The following is a 21,186-nucleotide window of genomic DNA, read 5'->3' as shown; positions in this document are numbered from 1 at the left end:
CCAATGCCGAGAACCACCTCTAGCTCTTTCTTTCTTTCGTTCTTTCTTTTTCTTCTCTCTCTCTCTCTCTCTTTTCCTCTCACCGGCACCACTCACTCTCACTCTCTCTCTCGCCCTCTCACCGGCGCCACTCACTCTCACTCTCTCTCTCTCTCGTCGGCGCCCTTATTCTCCCGACGCTCTCTCTCTCTTTCCCGGCCCTCGCTCTCTTCTCCCTCTCTCTTTCTCTCTCTCTCTGTGGCTGGTTCTGCCGAAACAACAAGCAAAAAAAAAAAAAATTACATTGAAAACGGGAGAAATAGAAGGAGTAAGGCTCCATCAACTAATTTGAGGTAAAACTCCTTAAAATCTACTCTTTGATTTGAATTTCAAACTTGAGGAAGTGAGATTTTGGTTAGATTTGATGAATTTTGATTAGGGTTTAAATTTGGATAAATTAGAATTGAACTTGGATTAAATTTGGGAATTTTTCAGTTATTGAACTTATTGAAGTGTTTAAAAACTGATTTTATTGATTTCAAAATTGAATTCAAACTGTAGGTTTTGGTATTTTTCTTCCTGCTGTCGGAATGCTGCCGAAATTCTTTAGAAAACTTATTTTGAGCTAAATTTCAATTTGGAACCAAATTAACTGTTTGAGTTTTGATTTTTAAAGAACTCCAAATTGAATTATGAAATAAGTTGTAAACTTTGAATTTAGGCCGAAGCACACTAATAGGAAATAATTATACATAATTGAACTTGATTTGTTTTAAGAATGAGGATTGTGTCCTAAAACTTTATTTTGTGACAATGTTAGTTGAAGGATTAGATTAAAAGCCTTGAGGAAAGCAGATACTAGGATAACGAAAGGCTAGCCCAGGTTTAATATCCGAGAGGTAGGATATTCTTGTACATATCCTTGATAGCATGAATAATGCTATTGAGTTTCTAATAATTTAGAAATGAGATTTTAAAGAGTTTTCTTTCTTAAAATGAAATATTTTAAGAAATGATAAAACGCATGGTGGCCACAAAGACTGGGATATGGGAATCGTATCCTTGGGGTCAGGTCCCGAATCCCGTACGGTCCACTTCTTGCTCAGTGGTATTATTATGGCTCTGCATATTTTCATTATACATATATTTTACTACTATTACATGCGTATTTCCTTTCTTTAAAGGATGATCGGTTTTGAGTGTATGTCTTCGGACCGTGAGTACTTTAATTATTAAATTTTCATAGAATTATATCCTATTGGGCCTTCCGCTTATTTTTTTTATATTTTCAATGTCTTAAACCCCCCTCCAGAGTTAGCGGTTTAGATTTATAGCATGACGAGTGGATGCTAATGGATTGAAGGCGTGAGCTTCAAAGTTGTTAATTTGTTTCGAATTTACAGTTTTTAATTATGAGATGTACTGTATTTCTGTATATAAACTATATTGGTAGACATTGTCCTAGAGTTGTACTATTTTCCTTAGATTTTATGGAATGTTTTAAATACTGTTTGTAAAAGAAAGACTCCAGAGTAATATATTTTAATATCTATTTTGGTATTTTTATATTTTATTTCATTTTCATGGATTTTTCTTAATTAATCCAGTTTAATTAAGTTAATTTTTTTTAATTATATCCCAATAATCACGACCCTATCCTTAGGATAGGATTAGTGGTGTTAAACGTGTCGTGCTAGGCCGGCATGACACGTCCAACACCAGGCCCGTGACGGGCCTGGGCCGGGCCTGATGAGAAAAACTTATGCCCGGTCCATGCCCGCGGCCTTAGTCCATAAGGGCTAGGGCCGGGCCTGGGCCCAAACCCTTCACGGGCTGGCCCAACAAATTGAATTTTTTTAAAAATTTAATTAAAAAAAAGAAAATATATCATATGCCCCCAAAAGATATGATTTTATTGAATTGACATAATAGGAATAAGTACACATAAATGACTGCCTTGTTAAAAACCTTGCCAAGTAAAACTCGTGGGGAGATTGAGACAAAACCTTAGCGAAGGAAAAAAGAGTGCAGCAGCTAGGAATAGTAAATTACAAACCTAAGTGCTTCGAGAAGATTCTGTTATTTCTAAGTTAGAAAAATATTCTTGCATTGAATCATCTGTGTATTGTTGTTTTCGTCTTCTGGCATCTTCCCAGTCTTTAATGCACATTAGTCCCTCCGAGATATCTGGATGCATTCTACTTCTCTTCTCGTCAAGAATTCGGTTGCTTGCGCTAAATGCTTGCTCTGATGCTACCATTGACACTATAGTTGTCAGAATATCACGAGCTATTACAGACAGTGTTGAAAAGCGATCGCTCTTGCTCTTCCACCACTGTAAGATGTCTAGTTTATCGTTATCGATTACAAAATTTACTTCAAACTATTTTACTAGTTCGGTAGACACTTGTGTTGATGACGATCCTGTCGTTTTCTCTTTCTTCTTCAAGAAACTCCACGACGATCCTTTAGGCCCCGAACTGCAAGTTGACGTCGAAGTTCCCTGTTATTTTTGACATGTGCCATATTTTGCTTCATACAAACTAAAAACCTTTTATAACATTCTCTTAGCGTCAGTAATAGTTAGTTGCATATCTATTTCTAAATTTTCTGCGGTAGCAATCATCAATGAGTCAGTCCCATCTACTCCGCACCTAGGATCTAAAATGGTTACCAATGCATATAACATAGGATAACCTGACCAATAACTTTTAAATTTTTTTTCCATTAACTTAACTATGTCTCCAAAAAGTTTTGTATCCCTATAATAAGAAAATGTTTCTGAAATATTAAATAGTTGATGTAAAGCTAATGTGCAGTAGGATAATAAACTTCACAAAGTAATTCAGTATCATTGTAAAAAACTTCTAGAAATTTAAAAAAATACTCACCAATCTGCCAATCTGTATCGAAAATTAAAAGTTTATCGTTCTTATTGTTTACGTACGTCGTGATAAGCTACGAATAAGGGAGTGCTGCCTTCAACATTAAATAGGTGGAATTCCACCTATGTCTTACGTCAGTTAGAAACTTTCTTAGGCGCAGCTGACTGTTCCTGTAATATTGTTTAAATTCTTGGAGCCGAGCTCCAGAATTAGATATGAATGATAATGATTCTCTAATATTTGTTAGATTAGATGAAATATGTTCAATTCCTGCCTGAACTACTAAATTAATTATGTGACATGCACACCGTTGATAAAAAATTCTCCCCCCCCCCCCTAAACGTTGAACCTAAACGCTGGTTTCAAACTATGTTTAAACATGCTTAATTGCAGCCATGTTAGCTGGCGCATTATCAAAAGTAATAGTTAAGACTTTATCTTCTATCCCATAAAACCCAAAAATTTCCATTATTGTACTAAAAATAGATGACACGTTATGAGGATATGGACATAAACGAAAACTAATTATTCTTTTTTGTAAAACCCATTCGCCATCAACATAATGCGCCGTGACACCTAAATATCCATAGATCAGAAGTACAAGAGACAGTAGCATTAAAAGTCTTAAAATTATCAACAAGAGATTGTCTCATTGCATAAAACACTTTCATGCAATCAGAACGAGTTATGTTTCTACTTACCCGTTTAAATTGTAGGCAAAAAGCCGTCTGGATGAACTCTTCCAACGACGCATCATCTACAAAAGAAAGAGGCAATTCGGCACTAGCTAGAAATTTAGCTAGTGCCTCATGAGCACGTTGTGCATCGTATGTAAAATTTTGTGATCCCTGTGATGTGAGTGATAGTGTTTGTTGGCGGGAGTCCACACCCCCACCTTGGTGCAATGGTAGACATACTTTCCAATGTCTATTCAGATGACCAGTAGCCCTACCTTTTTTATTAGAAAAGTGTTTTTTACAATATTTACATACTGCATGAATTTCCATTTCACCTGTTTTTGGATTTGGTCGGGGCTCCTCGGTGAAATGCTGCCATGCCGGAGAAGTTCGCGGTGTCGGTCTTTTTTCCCTGCTGCGTTCTCTAGCTTCCTCATTGTGCACTGAAGCATTATCTACCGGAGCATTTTCTGGTTTAGTGGGGGTGGGGTTAGGAGGCATCATTTCATTCTCAAAAAATGCCTTATCATCAAGCTCAGGAAGAGGAGTGAAATCAGGAAAATTTGATGCGGCCATTTTCTGAAAATTGATTGAACGTGAACTTTGTAAATGAAAGAGCAAGAAAATGAGTGATCGCGAGAAAAAAACTTAGAATCAAAATGAAAGAGATAAGATGAGAGATAGAATGAGAGTAAGATGAGAAGTTGAGAGTGAATTGTTGTATGAGATTTATGGTGGAATTAAGGGGTATTTATAGGAGATTTTTTTAGCATTTTCGGATTCTTAACGTTGGGCCCTTTACGGGCCCAACGAGCGGCCCGTGACGTGCCTAATGGCAAGCCCGTGACGGGCTAAACAGGAGGCCCGTGACGGGCCAAACGGGAGGCCCGTCACGGGCCGACTGTTGGGCCCGCAAAGGCCCAAGAGTAGCATTTAGAATGGGCCGTTTTGCAGGCCGTTTCGTGAGCTTGGGCCGGGCCGAACTGGGCTTGGGCCGGGCTGCGGCCCTTCACGGGCTTGAGCTGCGGGCTAAGAAGCCGAGGCCCAGCCTTAGCCCATTACATGTGCCGGGCCGGCACGGCCCATAACAGTAGAGGACCGGGTCATAACAAACCCGACACTATTACGGGCTGGGCCGGGCCATCCATGAATAACCCGGCCTATTTGACATCTCTACTTAGGATCATGACAGAACCAATCTAGACTGACTCTCTCTTTTTATAGAGGCCGGCCCGAAATGTCTCTTCGGGCCACTGGCAGCCCGTCCAAACTTACACCTTTACCTCACTGTGTACTATCTGAAAGTTGAGCAATTCGATTTACCACATTCAAATCCAATCTAAAAAATATGACTGAACTGACTTTGAAACTTCAAAGCATTCCAATTTGACACGCGTCAAACCAAATCGGCCTCGACTTTGGAGCCCACCGACGTGTCCTACCTGCACGTCCTTATGTCTTAACCCGTCCAAGCCTCCAGGAGAATATATGTATCTATATATATATATATATATATGTACAATCAATCCATTCCTCCAAAGCACAAAAACACAAGGCCATTATTTCTCACCCTGCTTTTCTCGACGAGGCTCTCAATTGCAAGCAAAAGGAGCCTATACAATGAGGCTGCTGAAAGTAGCGACCTGTAATTTGAACCAGTGGGCGATGGATTTCGACGTCAATTTGACCAACATCAAGGAATCCATCGCCGAAGCTAAGGACGCCGGTGCCGTCATTCGCCTCGGTCCCGAGCTCGAGATCACCGGCTATGGCTGTGAAGACCATTTCTTGGAGCTCGACACTGTTAACCACGCGTAATCTTCGATTCCTATTCGATTTGTTACGAAGATTAAAATTTTTGTATGTTTGGATTTTGAAAATGGAGTTTGATTTCGTATTTCAATTTGCAGATGGGAATGTTTGAGAGACTTACTGGTTGGAGACTGGACTGATGGAATATTGTGTAGCTTTGGCATGCCTGTGATCAAAGGCTCGGAGCGGTATAATTGTCAAGTCCTTTGTTTGAACCGAAAGATCGTCATGATTCGGCCCAAAATGTGGCTTGCCAATGATGGGAATTACAGAGAACTTAGATGGTTCACGGCTTGGAAACAAAAAGACCAACTCGTTGACTTTCAGCTGCCCTGTGAAATTTTCGAGGCTTTGGGACAGAAGTCTGTGCCCTTTGGTTATGGTTACATTCAATTTCTGGACACGTAAGTCTGAAGTTACTTTCTCGTTTCTTGTTTCTTAGATTATGTTTTTTTTCTTCCGGATAATTATTTACACCGATAGGACATAGTTTTGAGCCGTTAGATATTCGTTAGATCCTGTTAAATTGTTAGGCCGGGAAAAACCAGAAATGAGGCAAGAATGAAGATAAATGGACACAGTAATTTTATGTCGAAAACCCCTAACCAATTATTGTGTCCACTTTATCTTCATTCTTGTCTCATTTCTGGTTTTTTCTGGCCTAAGATGAATTGTCGTACTTTAAATTCTGATTTAATTTAACAGTTAAAAACTGTATCTGAATTTTATCTAACAGCTAAAAACTCTTATCTTACAAATTTTTTTAATACCCTGACACAAAATTCTCCTCCTTTCCCGGTTGCTATCCACATTGATTTTTTAGTGAGTTAAACAAGTATATTACTGACTAAGTACCATTTAAATGAAGAGATGGGTTGTGCTTGTTTACGTTCCTAGTAAGATTTTTTTAATGATATGCTAAAGGTTAGCATGCTTTTTCCCCCTTCTTAGAGCTGTTGCAGCTGAAGTTTGTGAGGAGCTCTTTACTCCGTGTCCCCCCCATGCTGAGCTGGCATTGAATGGGGTTGAAGTGTTCATGAATGCAAGTGGGAGTCACCACCAATTAAGAAAGCTTGATGTTCGTCTTCGTGCTTTTATAGGTGCTACTCACACTCGCGGTGGGGTTTACATGTACGGCAATCACCAAGGATGTGACGGGGGACGTCTCTACTACGGTATGGACTTCTTCTTAATTATTTTTTGAACACTATATTTGATCAAAGGGCACAATGCCTTTTTTTTTTTGGGTTCAATACTCTTTTCTATAGTTTTATGCCCTTTTGAATGACTTGTTGGTGGGTGTGACGGGGGACGTCTCTACTACGGTATGGACTTCTTCTTAATTATTTTTTGAACACTATATTTGATCAAAGGGCACAATGCCTTTTTTTTTTTGGGTTCAATACTCTTTTCTATAGTTTTATGCCCTTTTGAATGACTTGTTGGTGGGTGTTTACTGTTGTTCTTTCATATGTGGTAGATGGATGTGCTTGTGTCGTTGTAAATGGAGATTTAGTTGCTCAAGGCTCACAATTTTCTTTGAAAGATGTTGAGGTTGTCGTTGCCCAAGTAGATCTAGAAGCGGTATGTATATTCTGAACTCCTTTTGTGGTGAAGTGTTTAATGTTAGATCTTAATGCCAATCCCCATTTTCATATAGACCGGCAATGTTGTTATGGTAAAATAAACGTTAATAACCGTAGATGAAACCTAATAAAAGTGTCCTGCACATGTTGAAATATAACTATCTAATATCCATTAACAGAAACATTAATTCTAATATTCCTCCACCTTTGAAAAAAATCAAATGTTCGTCTCTTTGTGGGTGCAATAGGCATATCACTGTTTTGTTTCTTCTCTTCTTTTATACGTTGCTTCATGTATGTATGCATCTATGAAAAATTAGTCAAAGCTTACATTTCTGGGGGACTTGGTTCTTGGACTGAGATCACCCTGTTACACAAATTTGTGTCATTTTTTTTTTTTAGTGAAATTCCATTTTACACATACTTTAATTCCTTTTAACATATTGTTAAATGGCAGGTTGCTAGTCTTAGGGGATCTATAAGTAGCTTCCAAGAGCAAGCAAGCTGTAAAACCACAGTTGCTTCAGTGATGGTTCCATACAAGCTGTGTCAGTCCTTTAACCTGAAAATGTGCCCTTCAAGTCCACTTAAGGTAAGTTCTGGACAATTGACGGGCTATGCAACCATCAGAAGTCTTAGCTTAATCCCTTATTGAAGTTCAATTGAAATAATAGATTGTTTTGATTCCAACTATTTCGTAGGAATGATATCATTTTTCTTTCCTCTTAAGTGTTTTGTTAATGATTCTGATCGACTGACTACATTAGAAAGGAGATCTGTAGCTTTTTGTTAGAGTTTGATTTCATTTCGCCTGAAAATGTTAATGTCCTTCATTTGATCAATTTTTTTTTCCTTGTTTGCTTATGACAATATGTCATATTTATGGCTCTATTGTGCCAGGCATTCATCTGCACTAAATTATATATTGCTGATGCATAGATTAATTACCACTGTCCTGAGGAAGAAATAGCCTACGGTCCTGGTTGCTGGTTGTGGGACTACTTACGAAGAAGTGGAGCTTCTGGTTTTTTGCTTCCTCTTTCTGGTGGAGCAGATAGCTCCTCTGTAGCTGCTATAGTTGGCTGTATGTGCCAGCTAGTTGTTAAAGGTTTGTTTTCTTAATATGTATGGATCAAGTTCTGGACACGTGGATGGGTCAGGTCATCAAACCCAACATGCAGAGAATTTCTTTGAAACTTGGTTTTTACGGAAACCCAACATGTTTCGTTTGACAAATAGGAATCTTATGTCCTGATCTAACATTACAACTGTGTGTTCTGGTTGGGAGAAGAGGGGTATGACCTTCTGTATTTACATTACTAACTAGCAAGGTGTACGTTTGCAGAAATTGCAAATGGGGACGAGCAAGTTAAAGCTGATGCTGTAAGGATTGGCCATTATACTGACGGGCAGTTTCCTACCGATAGCAGAGAGTTTGCAAAACGCATATTTTACACAGTATTTATGGGATCAGAAAACAGGTGGGTGTACTATGCAGTCGAGGGTTATGAGAAAAATATGTTGTTTCACGTACATCTTGAGTACTATATCTTTTGTGTTATGTTGGTGCTTGGGTATGTTGAAGCAACCAATGATACCTTACAAGAGTTCCTATATAAATCCACAAAATATCTTAGAGAGAGATACCAAAATTTATATCTATAGAATTTTTCTTCCTTGTGTGGTTTTAATTGGTTATATGGTACAGATCTTATTTTTTAACTTCCTGAGACCATGCTAAATACATGTACGATATGAATTCCTTTTTCATTTTTGTTTTCCGTTTCCAGATTCTTTTCCAGGTATATGCTTCAATATAACATAAGTTGGTAATGTTTCTTCATTGCAGTTCTGAAGCCACAAGGTCACGGGCAAAGGTGCTGGCAGATGAGATTGGCTCATGGCATCTCGATGTTCCCATAGATGGTGTTGTGTCAGCACTTTTATCTTTGTTTCAAACTGTCACTGGGAAACGGCCACAATACAAGGTAACAGGGGAATGAGCTCTAATCCGCCCTACACAAACAGATTTATCCCTGCAGCCTATATGATGCCTTGGGCAAAAAGTAGTCAGCTTAATTATTTCCTAATTTGAAAATAGATAAATATGAACTTTTAGACTTGAAATGCCAAGTTGGAAATCTCATTCTTAAACTTCTTTTGTTCTCTTGCTATTTGCAAACGAAATATCTAAATGTTGTAAATGAATAGTACAATATGATATAAGGAGTTCAGAATTGAACGTTAGGGAGTCAATAATTGCGTCAAATCTAGTCCATAATCTGCTTTTCCTTCCCCAGGTGGATGGAGGATCAAACACTGAGAATTTGGCTCTGCAAAACATTCAAGCTCGCATTAGAATGGTGCTAGCTTTTATGTTAGCGTCACTCTTGCCTTGGGTTCATGACAAACGTGGGTTCTATCTTGTGCTGGGTAGCTCTAATGTGGATGAAGGTTTGCGCGGTTATCTAACAAAGGTACATACATACATATTTCTATATATATATATATATATATATATATATATATATATATATTATTGAAAGAAATCGACTGATTTAAATCTGGGTGAATTCCTCTATTTTGAGCGTGTTAATTGAAAAATCGAGCTCTCTACTGGGCTTGGGAAAATCTAAATGCTTGCAAGGGCTCGAAGTTTTTAGACAGTTATTTCCATAATGCTACAAATGAGAGCCCGTGACTGTTTTCCCTGCAGTACGATTGCAGCTCTGCAGATATAAATCCAATTGGAAGTATTAGTAAGCAAGATCTCCGAGCATTTCTACGATGGGCTGCCATCCATCTTGGTTACTCGTCCTTGGCAGACATCGAAGCAGCTCCACCGACTGCAGAACTGGAACCTATACGTTCCAACTACTCTCAGGTATCGTCTTTTGCTTAACATTTGGTTCCACACTTCCGCCTACAAAGCATTAAAGATAACACTGATTTCACACTCCGCTTAAAACAGCTGGATGAAGTGGACATGGGAATGACATACGAGGAACTCTCAATCTATGGAAGGTTACGGAAAATCTTCCGCTGCGGTCCTGTATCCATGTTCAAGGTTTAATCACACATTTTTCTATTTTTTTCATCAATTAACCTCGAGATTTTTTTTTCTTTGCTCAAAAAGAAGAGACAGATTTTCACTTCTTATTCCTTGTTGGCTGGCCGTTGCAGAATCTTTGCTACAGATGGGGTGCAAGGTTGACGCCGTCAGAAGTTGCTGAGAAAGTGAAACACTTCTTCAAGTACTATTCCATTAACCGGCACAAAATGACTGTTCTGACACCTTCTTACCACGCCGAGGTATGTTGTTTCTGGAAGATCGTAGTTGAAAGCAACTCATAACGTCAATAAAAGGCCTAACTATAACAAATCTTCTTATGCATTGTCTCTCTTGAGCAGAGCTATTCCCCCGAGGATAATCGGTTCGACCTACGCCAGTTCCTTTACAATGCAAGATGGCCGTACCAGTTCCGAAAGATTGACGAGCTTGTACATGAGTTGGATGGTGAGAAAATTCATTTGGAAGAACCAAGTGAGCACGAAACGTTGGGAGTCACTTCACATGGTGGTGGGGGAATGGGAGTTGCCGCAGCAGGCTCAGGCAATCCAAATGTTGGATTTTAATTTAGAATAAAACAAAAACAAAACTAGAATAAAAAAGTCAAGTCAGTGATGGCCAATAAAGCCCATGTGTTTCAGTTTTTGGTGACGCTATTTTGTTCATTTTACAAATTAGTGTGATCCAAAATTAGTGTTAATTTGCATTAGTGGAAGGTTATTCTAACCAAGTTACTCCCGTTGCCAAGAGGGGAGCTGCCCCGACCCAAATGGCCTGGGGTTGAAGCTTCACATTAACAAGCATGTGAAAGGAAACCATTCTTATTATAACACAATTTCGGTATACATGACTTGCCCATTTTATTTTATTTTTTTAGATTAGTACATGCGACTGTATAACCTCATATACAGTTTTCAAATAAAACAACATATTATGAATATGCAAAAACTATATTATGTCTGATTCACCAAACAATAGCATTCACCACTTGTCTCTGGTAAAAAAGTTGTTCTCTTGCAGATCCCCTTAATTGTTGTTTGATACTTTGCTTTGCATTTCACGGTACAAACCATATCATCCCAACATTGTATCAGGGGATAATTCAAAGGAATTAACGCTACCCTGCATTCTGCCATTGGAAGAGAACCAAAAAAACAAAAACAAAAAACAAAAAAGGGGGGGCTGTAATGCATAGGCGAATAATTAAATGATAATGAGTTGTTTACAATGCATAAATTTGCTCAGCTTTATGAATTCTTGAATCTATTGTCAAATTGACCTTTGAAAATTTATGGGTTGTTTTGATTTTTTATAAGGCTTTGAAATACTTGTAAGGTTGAATCGTATTTTGTAAGGAGTGAATGCCTGAATGAAGATGATATATATTAGTGTGTTCTAGGCATTAAGTGATGTTACCAAAACTGTATAGAACAGTAATGTGAGTACAGAAAAATAATGTATCTAACTATAGATTTTTTTTTTTAAAAAAAGGTGCTTCTATGCATGTATGTTCGTCATTATCTGCAGCATGCATGTATGTGTTCATATATAGAAAGTCATTGAAAACAAAGTGATCCTTTTTTCTTGAAGAAGGGGAAAACAAAGAAGATAATCTTTTCTCCTTGACGTACATGTGTTCTCCAAAATGATGGGTGTGTTTCGAATTGATTTTTCTTTTAAATATAAAAACGAAAATGATATGTAAACTGTGTTTGTTTAGCAAATAATTGAGTTTGAAATATGATTTTGTTTTGAAGGAAAAACAGTTTGACTCAAAAAAAAAATATATATATATATATATATATTGTATAGAAACTACCTAAGGGATTAAACAAGATGAAACAAATCACGATCACTAGTGTCAATGAACAAACAGGCTTATAACTTTTAGCCATTTTCGCATTGCAATACGATGCAAAGAACAAGTACTTAATAGCAATTTTAAGATTAGATTAATGCACATATCGGATAGACTATAATTATTTCGAAAAGGCAACAAATTAGGATAAATACAAAAATGATATTTTAATGCTTAATTATTGACTTTTTATCCGTACATATGAACTAATTATTATAAACGAAGCTAGTAGTTCGATACGACGATTAGAAAAGCCAAATAACTTGTAATATACTACAAAGTATATTACATGATGTTCAGACGATACAATAACTAGAAAAGCCAGCAAATCATAGAGAATACCTGTTATTATTGTCATTTTTTTTATGAGTGAAACCATAAATATTATTTTATATTCATTTTATAATTCAAGTTATATCATTAGAATATTTTTTCTCATAAAACTTCAAATTCAATTTTTTTACTACAGTATTTTTCTCTCATATACACAACTCAAGTCATGTAAAGAACAAGTCTGAATTTAAAAAACTTTTTTACTACAGTATTTTTACACAACTCAAGTCATGTAAAAAAAACAAGTCTGTAGTTAACTTTTTAAATGCCTAAAATATCCACCAATTTTATAAAATATATATTTGTTTTCTTTACTCTATTTTCTCTCATGTTCATCTTCTCAAAACTTTCATTTATAATTAAATAATCTCTAGATTTTTTTTTTAAGGCTGAATAATATCAAGAAATTTTAACCTCCCTTGTCTACATTTGCGTTAAACTTTTCTTTTACCCCCCTTTTGGACTCTCTTTAAATTCATTGCCTCACAGAATAACCAATTAATACCATACAAACGAGCATAGAATCAAAAACTATGATCTGAGAAAGCGCCATGTTGACTGAAAATCTAAAACTATGATCAATGATCAGGAAACCGTATCGATTCGTCGCTGCTGGGAAATCGACGAACTCTGTAATAATAAAACTGGAAAACTTCAAACAGCACATCACATGCAAAATGATGTTCAGTCATGCCATATCCAATATCCCAAACACGTCCGGATGTAGTGTTACTTATCAAGTTGGGATTTTCCAGAACTTCATAACAATTAAAGAAGCTCCAAGAAAACTGATACTAAGAGATGTTTTCTTTACAGATTAGACTGCTTAGCCCCAGCTCCAGGTATCGAAACTCTCACCCCGTTGGTCGCTCGTAGTCACATCATGCCTTCTGTAATAAAATATAGTTAGCTCGAAATTTGACCTCAATATGTGCAGCAAAATTCGACTTGAGAATGGATCAATCTTTTTACCTGCATTGGAAGGTACAACTTGAATTCTGGGGGGAGTTCCTCCTCAGAATACAGGCGGTCAGAAAAATATATACGCCTCAGGCGGCAGTTTGCATGAACTTGAACTCGCAACGTCTCGACATAGTTCGTTCCATAGGCTCTCCGGGTGAAATCAGCCAGATTAAACTGTATTTGGTTCCAGCCCTCGTCCATCTTCAGTGGCATCGTGCAGATATACGGCTTCACACGGGTCACAGCCTGTCATAGAGCACAAACACACTTGTTTAATGCATTCAGACAAAAACATTCTACTTTACACTTTTTTTTTTTTTTTTTAACAAAAAAACTTATTTTCATTGATGAAGAATACGATCTAGTTTACACTAGAATTGTCAAGCCTGCATATAACACTCCTAGAAGAACTCAAGACGTCTTTAGATAATAGAATTCAGCATTGTCCACTGTATAAATTGCTAAAAAAAAAAAAAAGATATAAATGCAATATCCCGAATCCATATACAAATCAAAGTTTGGTGTTATCTCTGTTTCTATAATCAAAATGTAAAGAATTGTTTTCCAGTAATTAACCCCGATCCTAAGTACATTTGAGAAGCATGGACGCCAATCCAAGAACCTTTAGTTTGGAGTCATACTATTTTAAGCATCATGCTTTCTGTTTGTGTTTGCTTTTAAACAGGGGTTGTATAGAATCATGTTATGAGCCAAGATTATTCCTGATGGAGCTAGAAGGATAACCAAATATATTTACCAGCTTGCTACCATTATTATATGCTATTCCTACAAGCCTTTTGTAAAGTCCTCAGATATCTAATTAACCAACAACTTGCAGAACCTATATAATGAATTGCTAGAACTTTATGTTATTTCTTTCTTTCTTTTTTTTTTTTCCTTTTTTGGTTAGGGGAACCAGAATTTATATTTGGTCCCTCTGTTTCAAGGGAAATAAAGTACTAGTTTGTAACGATCACAAACTAACAGCTATGTTTTACCAAATTGTTCTAAACAAAAAGAAAATGTCAGCAATAAATGAAACGAAGAAGAAATAAAGAAAAACATGAATAAACACGGGCAAACTTACAGACTTGAAAGTTAGAAGATCGAAAACGCCGTCTGACATTCTTATCATCCAGCACTTGAATCTCAAACGTAAAATACTTCTTCAGATTCTTTACTATCATAACCAGGAATGGTAGTTTTATACCGAGTGTTGCAGCTGGGTCAGCAGGACAAGTGATGTACGTAGACTGAATATTTGACCCAACTATTTCGAGCACATTTGACTGTATGTCCTCATCCTGTGGACGTTTTACGTGGCCATTGGCAACTGCTCAAAACAAATGAAGCACACAGGAAAGTTAAGAGAATTAAAACATCATCATGGAATAAAGTAAAGACAAATTATACCATGAAACTTCAAAGACTGTAAAACTATGTTTTCTTTTTTGAACTATTAAGATCACATTAGCATTAGAGGAGGATTAGAGCAATTTGCATGGATATCAGTTTAAACTTGAAATTTGCAAAATCTGCGCTCTAAATATATCCCGTTTGACACACTAAAAAAAATTTACTAACTTTGGTTCCTTTTAACAAAATATTTCAGAAACACTCGTGATGCACTGATGTTCAATGCTGGAGTAAAGCTCCATCAACCTTTCGAAATTAGTCATACATATTACATGGTTCACTCTGAACCAGAACCTAAAGACCCTTTAACCAGACAGCTCAAAAAATCACGATCAACCAAGGCTACCTTATAATATATCACATTGTAAGCATAAAGTGCCTCTAATCAACATATACCAAGGAGCAGTAATATATCAGTGTATCAAATTGTAATGATAAAGTGCCTCTAATCAACATATACAAAGAAGCCGCGTGCAGCCAAATAAATCAGAATAAAACTTCCACATAAGAGACACAGGAACACTTCCTAAACCAAGTAGGAGTCAAGTCTATTTCATTCTCTAGAGTTTAGGGCTTCAAATCAAAGCTCTCTTTGGGCAAACCCCGCACATGTATGAAGGGAGGGATGAGAGTTAGTTTTCAGATGCTAGCCAACATTGGTTGACCAATATCCTAGTGGTGACTACGGACTGCAGGCTTGGTTGAGCACCAAGCTGATGAGCTTTTGGTCTATCAAGAGGGGTTGGCAGCCATGGTGGCCCCGAGATCACTTGAAGAATCCAAGTAGGCAGGGGCGCAGACCCTCTAGGTCAGATGCTAACTCTGTAATTGGCCTTGGGGCTTCATTCTTTCTTCGATAAAGAGGAATATTCAGTGCAATTCTCTTCGATACGTATTGTTTTCGTTAGAAATTCCTAGGTCTTCTCAGCTTGCTAGATGCCAAAGGAAGAGGATATGTTATCGATACTCACAGCAAATAGAACAATAAAGAATGAACCAATAAACCTGAAAGATAGATTTACACCAGACAGGAAACACAATACAAATAATGCATTTCACACAGATTCAAACAAGTTGCGTTGAATAAGTAAGAAATGTGCCGGCAAGAGCCCCAATCGGAGGGTAAAAACGATTCTCACCTTCTTTATCCCAAATCTGCAAGGGCTTGCTCCTAAACAAAGACAAGAAATTAAAATTGTAAGCATCATAATTGCATCAAAGGTACATCATGCTTCAATAGGCATGAAAACCTACCCAAGGCTGTAGAGGATGGAGAGAAACCCAGATTGGAAAGTGTTCTTAAACATGTTTTTACAATCCTATTAACCTTCACCTGCAATGCAATGAAATCGCAATCTCGTTTAAATATTTTGCAATGGGTGCGTTTCGAATTGATTATGAACGAGGAGTATGTTTGATAAGAGGGAGAGATAGAGGGAGGGAGAGGTCCAATATCTTGTTTGGTTGGAGGGAGGGCAGGAGGAAGAGGAGAGGTGGAGCGGGTCCAAATAGGACTCTCTACAAAATCCTGTTTTTTCTTTGAATTCTTCTGTCTAAACCAATCAATGGTTGCAAAAAAACTTCTGATTCGGCTACAAAAATTTAATTGAGTTCTATGTTTCACATCTCTTTTCTCTAACTACAAAAGTTTCAGAAAGATTACAGACCTATAATTTTCTCCGTGAAACAGACTAAGAAAAATGAATTGAGCTTTGTTTGATTGGCCCCTCAAAATTAAAATTCAGAATCACCCATAAACGATTCAAAGATTCATACATCGGAAAGGAAATACACCCAAGAAACAAAAAAAAAAAAAAGTAGCTACAGAAGAAAATTATTTCTTTTTGCAGTCAAAATTATGATAAAACAGAAACTTCATCACAGAACTGAGAAAGGTCAGGAAAAGGTACCAAAAACCCAACCGAGAGACGGAGAAGGAGATTGCTCCTGTCGGTCTCTGGCGAAGAGGCTGCAGGTGACACAGGGGTGTTTTCGTCCGAATACACCTAAATGGTCTCGTAGAAGTTTAAAGTCAGGGGCCGGTCTGATATACGGGTTCAAACCGGCGTTTTTTATTGTGACTTGTAAAATTTAAATTTTTTATTAGAGACAAAATTAAAATGATTTACACTATTTAAAACTCATATATCAAACATACAGTAAAAGTTAGTAGCTCATTGCCCTAGAAACTAAAATAAATACAAAATGGCTGTTTACATACTCAAATCATAATTATTAATTTTAATATTTAAATTTTAAATTTTTTATAAAAAAAAAATATTATAATAGAATCAATAATTTAAATTAAATATACAAAATAAACAGCCTCAAAGACATTAATAAACGAGGAGTATGTTTGATAATAGGGAAAGGACTAATATGTTTTTTGGTTGGAGGGAGAGGAGAAAGAGGAGAGATGAAGGGGTGTGCCCTCCCTCATGACCTACTAAATTAGATCCTTTAATTGATGAATGATTCAAGGATCCATCTACTTTTAGTGTTAAAATACTATTTTACCTTCTGATAAAATTATTAATAAAAAGTTTAAATGGATAAAAAATTATCATATATCATTTTAACTCTCTTTCTATCCTACCAAACAACACGAAAGATTGCTACAATCCTTTTCATCCTTACTATTCACCATCCATCTAACTTTCACTATCATTCCTATTCGTTATTCCTACAACCAAACGGAGTCTTTAGAGTCATATTTGGTTTCAAACCAAGAGTTTTATTTTGACTTTTAAAATTCAAATATTTTTAAGAGAAAAAAACTTAATAAAATTAAAAATTATAGTTTGAACATACAAAATTCTAAGGCATCGTTGACTTCGCGAATTTGAGTTTTCAATTCGAGCTGAGATGTGACATTTTCTGAGAGTTTTTCACTGTAGCAGAAAAAATTAAATGTGATATTTTATGAGAACTTTTTACTATAGAAACTTAGAACTAAAAACTCGAATCGGTGAAATGAACAATGCCTAAAAAAACGCATTCTTTTCAAAATTGATATTTTTTTTTTGCTGCAATCAAATTTGATAATTATAACGTCACCCTTATATTTTATAAAATATAACTTTTTACCTATATAAATCTCAACCATCAATCTAACTAAAGCTTTTGATCTTAACCTTTTATTACTAAAAATCTAGGGGGTGTTCGGGGAGCAAGTTTTTGAGTGAAAAACTCAAAAAAAAAGTAACTCGAGTTACAATTTTATTCGAGTTCATGTTCTTTTAAGTTTGAACTCGAGTTTGAATTCGAGTTTAGAACTAAAACTCGAGTTCAAGTTTCCTTTTCAACTTGAGTTCAGAAACTCGAACTCAAGGTAATGAACAGTATTTTTTCAATTCTTAAAAATGCTATAACTTTTTCGTTTTAATTCTGATTGAGATGATTTTTTTTTTCTATACGTTGACAACGAAAAGACGAATAAAACTAGACCCATATATCATATTAAAATTTTTCATCAGCATTGAGTTTTTATTAAAATACTATCTATAAACAAATTTAAGTTTTGACTTACTCAAACACAAACTCAAAAAAAATTCTTATCTCAAATCATAACTCAAATATACACAACTAAACATAAACTCAAGTTACAACTTCAACTCAAGTTATGACTCAAACTGATTTTATGTGAGAGCTTTTTACTGTAGTAAAAAAATTAGATGTGACTGTTTATGAAAATTTTTTATTGTAACAAAACTTAAATTCTAAACTCGAATCGATAAAGTGAACGAGTCCAAATTACGTAACTCAAAAACATCAAAATAACGAGCCCCTATAAACCTTCAACACTGATAAAACTTAAACTGGGTCGGAACTTCATCATCCCACCCTCACCGTCGACACCTTTGGCCCCTCATGCTCTGGTCATCCTCAGACTTGAACACCGGCGGAGATTACGATCGGTGAAGTATCGACCTCGCGATCGGTGAAGTATCGACCTCGCGATCGGTGAAGAAACAGCAATTTCATTCGATGTGACCTTTTGACTACGATTCTCCAACTCGTCGCCGATAAACTTACCAATCTCCGCACTTCCCCAATCTCAAAACATCTGCGGGCACTTTCAGCATAACTCTGCCTTCTGAAATCCGACAAGAAATCGAAGATGAAAACCCGATTACTGACCAAAACACTTCCTGGTAATCATTCTTTCCTTTCTCTCGTCGAAATTTTCACAACCCAATTTCGTTATTACGCTTCTATGGCGATAAGTGGTGAAAATTCTGTTGCCAATTTGGAGAAATTGATCCAAACAAAATGTAAATCCAGAAACCTAACAGTAGAAGAAGCTTTGGGTTTCTTCAATTCCTTGATTGAAATGCGACCCATGCCCTCTATTTGGGCTTTCAATCAATTGCTTGGCTCTCTCTCCAACATGAAACATTATTCCATTGTTGTTTCTATGTATAGGGAGATAATGGATTGTGATTATATTAGTCCTGAAGTGGGTACATTGAATATTGTCATCAAATGTTTGTGTCGTATGAAGAAGGTTAAATTTGGTTTCTCTGTTTTAGCAACTATGCTTAAAAGTGGTCTTGAGTACGATGCTCCTACGATGAATACTCTGCTCCATGGGCTTTGTACCGAAGGCTCGATGGTGGCGGCGATGGATTTGTTTGATAAAATAGTTGAGATGGAAAACTTGTGTAATTTCCTTACTTACACGACCGTCATTAATGGGTTTTGTAACGCTGGAGAAACTTCAAAGGCGCTTGAGCTACTTAAGCAAATGCAAGAAGATCGGAGGATTACACCCGTTGTATATTGTTTCATACCAATCATTGACCGCCTTTGTAAAGAAAGACGAGTGGATGAGGCCCTCGGCATGTTTGAAGATATGATCAATCATGGTGTTCGGCCAAATGTTGTTTGTTATAATTCTTTAATTCACGGATTAAGCAAATCGGGTCGTTGGGAAGAAGTCGAGAGATTGTTAATCCAGATGATTGATTGCCGAATCTCACCTGATACATTTACTTACACCGCATTAATTGATTCTGTTTTGAAGGAAGAAAAATCTCAAGAAGCAATTAGATTGTTCGAGTTGATGACTAGTAAAGGTGTAGAGCCTAATGTTGTGACATTCAATTCTTTGATTTCTAATTTGTGCAAGTCTGGTCAATGGAAAGAAGTGACACGATTCTTGGAAAAAATGGCGGGTTACGGAATCTCTCCTGATATTTTCACGTTGAATGCTGTGTTGGATGCTCGCTGCAAGGAAGGAAGCATTGCAGAGGTGCTTTATCTTGTGGAAGAAATAACTGATAGAGGTGTATTGCCTGATGTGATTACCTGCGACTCCTTACTTATTGGATTGTGTTGTTTTGGTAAATTGGAAGAAGCTAAGAAATTGTTTGATGTCAAGCCCAGTTGGAAAATTTTTCCTGATATTAGAACTCTGAACATCATTTTGAATGCTCTGATTAATGAAGGTATGATAGAGAAAGCTGAAAAATTATTCGAGGCAATGATTGAACAAGGCAAAGAGTTCAATACGACAACCTACAGCACCTTGATTAAGGGATATTGTCTTCAAGGTAGAATGCATGAAGCCGAAGAGGTCTTTGATCTCATGGCGATAAAAGGTGTTCTTCCTGATACGATTTTGTATAACACCTTGATTTATGGTTACATAAAGGTTAAAAGAGTTGATGTCGCTCTCAAGCTTCTCAAGGACATGATCCAGAAAGGACTAGTGCCTAATTATGTGACACGGAAGATTTTGAAAAGCATTCATGCTCTTAAGCTTGAAGCATCCATACAGTAATTGTCAATGGGGGTGAGGTTAAGATTTGATCATTTACATTTTTATATACTACTGAGGACGTATTAGATCTAGTCCCTTTTTAAGGCGTTGAGTTCATGCACGAACACGAAGTTTAACATAGTTTTGCATGCTATTCTTTTATAGTGGTTATTTTTGGCTAAGTAAATATGCAAAGGGATTTTATAACATGATCAGGTACCAGAATTTGGAATTTGAGCAGGCTTTGATATTTCTGGCTTCACTAGATTGAATGAATGCACAAATAGTAAGATGTTGGAAACTTAATGGGTAAATGTTGTAAATTGCAGTCATAGGTTCTTCAAGTAGGGTTCCAATAAGGATAGGCAATCAGTTTACCAATTATCTTCTGCATACTTTAACATTCATTATGCAGGTATAACATAGTTCTGGAGGTCTTTCTAGGTAAAGGCGTTAGTTTCAATGTGCTTGCGACTTACGTGCTTAACTCTAGCTGTTGTTATTCCTGTATTGCTCTTTGAAAAGATTTGCTGGCTTTCTCATTCCCATTATGGGACTTGTGTTACAATCGGTCCTTGCTTTGACAGGTGCTTTGCCAGAGTATTTTGCTTGAGCACAGATGTATATTCGCCTAGGCAAAATGGGAAAACTAACGGATACCGAAACTTTTTGAGTTCCAATTTCTTATGTTCTGACTTCTGAGAGTTAGATTGAGTTTGCTCTTGAATGCAAACTCCTCTAAATTCGTAAGGACATGACCCTGAAACGATTAGTGCCTAATCATGTAATGCCTGAGTAATTCTAAATGAGGTTATGTCAAGACCTGTTATTTTGTGTGCTAGT

General features: G+C 36.7%; 3 protein-coding genes across 5 annotated transcripts; 2 read left to right on the top strand and 1 right to left on the bottom strand.

The window, feature by feature from the left end:
• Nucleotides 1-5,058: 5,058 nt before the first annotated feature.
• On the top strand, nucleotides 5,059-10,854 carry LOC21399483 (glutamine-dependent NAD(+) synthetase). 2 transcript variants are annotated; one of them, XM_024164583.1, is made up of 13 exons: nucleotides 5,059-5,355; nucleotides 5,452-5,757; nucleotides 6,305-6,528; nucleotides 6,870-6,937; nucleotides 7,397-7,531; nucleotides 7,879-8,047; nucleotides 8,285-8,420; nucleotides 8,789-8,927; nucleotides 9,240-9,416; nucleotides 9,656-9,823; nucleotides 9,911-10,006; nucleotides 10,123-10,251; nucleotides 10,351-10,854. In XM_024164583.1, exons 1-13 carry the CDS (start codon nucleotides 5,162-5,164, stop codon nucleotides 10,573-10,575), a joined length of 2,166 nt encoding a protein of 721 aa, XP_024020351.1. In that variant the 5' UTR covers nucleotides 5,059-5,161; the 3' UTR covers nucleotides 10,576-10,854. The 2 variants fall into 2 exon arrangements, with proteins under 2 accessions (XP_024020351.1, XP_010094854.1); XM_010096552.2 differs by having other exon boundaries at nucleotides 6,834-6,937.
• A 1,802-nt stretch (nucleotides 10,855-12,656) lies between these two features.
• Nucleotides 12,657-16,610, bottom strand: LOC21399482 (cilia- and flagella-associated protein 20). 2 transcript variants are annotated; one of them, XM_024164586.1, is made up of 6 exons: nucleotides 16,490-16,610; nucleotides 15,834-15,912; nucleotides 15,719-15,750; nucleotides 14,255-14,496; nucleotides 13,173-13,409; nucleotides 12,657-13,090 (listed from the first exon to the last, which is right to left on the bottom strand). In XM_024164586.1, exons 2-6 carry the CDS (start codon nucleotides 15,884-15,886, stop codon nucleotides 13,082-13,084), a joined length of 573 nt encoding a protein of 190 aa, XP_024020354.1. In that variant the 5' UTR covers nucleotides 15,887-15,912; nucleotides 16,490-16,610; the 3' UTR covers nucleotides 12,657-13,081. The 2 variants fall into 2 exon arrangements, with proteins under 2 accessions (XP_024020354.1, XP_024020355.1); XM_024164587.1 differs by having other exon boundaries at nucleotides 12,657-13,087.
• Nucleotides 16,611-18,413: 1,803 nt separating this feature from the next.
• Nucleotides 18,414-20,617, top strand: LOC112091310 (pentatricopeptide repeat-containing protein At1g62670, mitochondrial-like). The gene has a single exon (XM_024164579.1). It carries the CDS (start codon nucleotides 18,700-18,702, stop codon nucleotides 20,362-20,364), a length of 1,665 nt encoding a protein of 554 aa, XP_024020347.1. The 5' UTR covers nucleotides 18,414-18,699; the 3' UTR covers nucleotides 20,365-20,617.
• The last annotated feature ends 569 nt before the right edge of the window (nucleotides 20,618-21,186 follow it).

This window comes from Morus notabilis, unplaced genomic scaffold, assembly GCF_000414095.1.
Source record: "Morus notabilis unplaced genomic scaffold, ASM41409v2 Scaffold315, whole genome shotgun sequence".
In the NCBI taxonomy this organism is placed as follows: Eukaryota; Viridiplantae; Streptophyta; class Magnoliopsida; order Rosales; family Moraceae; genus Morus; species Morus notabilis.
The sequence above is the reverse complement of the archived record's forward strand: the minus strand, read 5'-3'. Positions and strand labels throughout refer to the sequence as shown.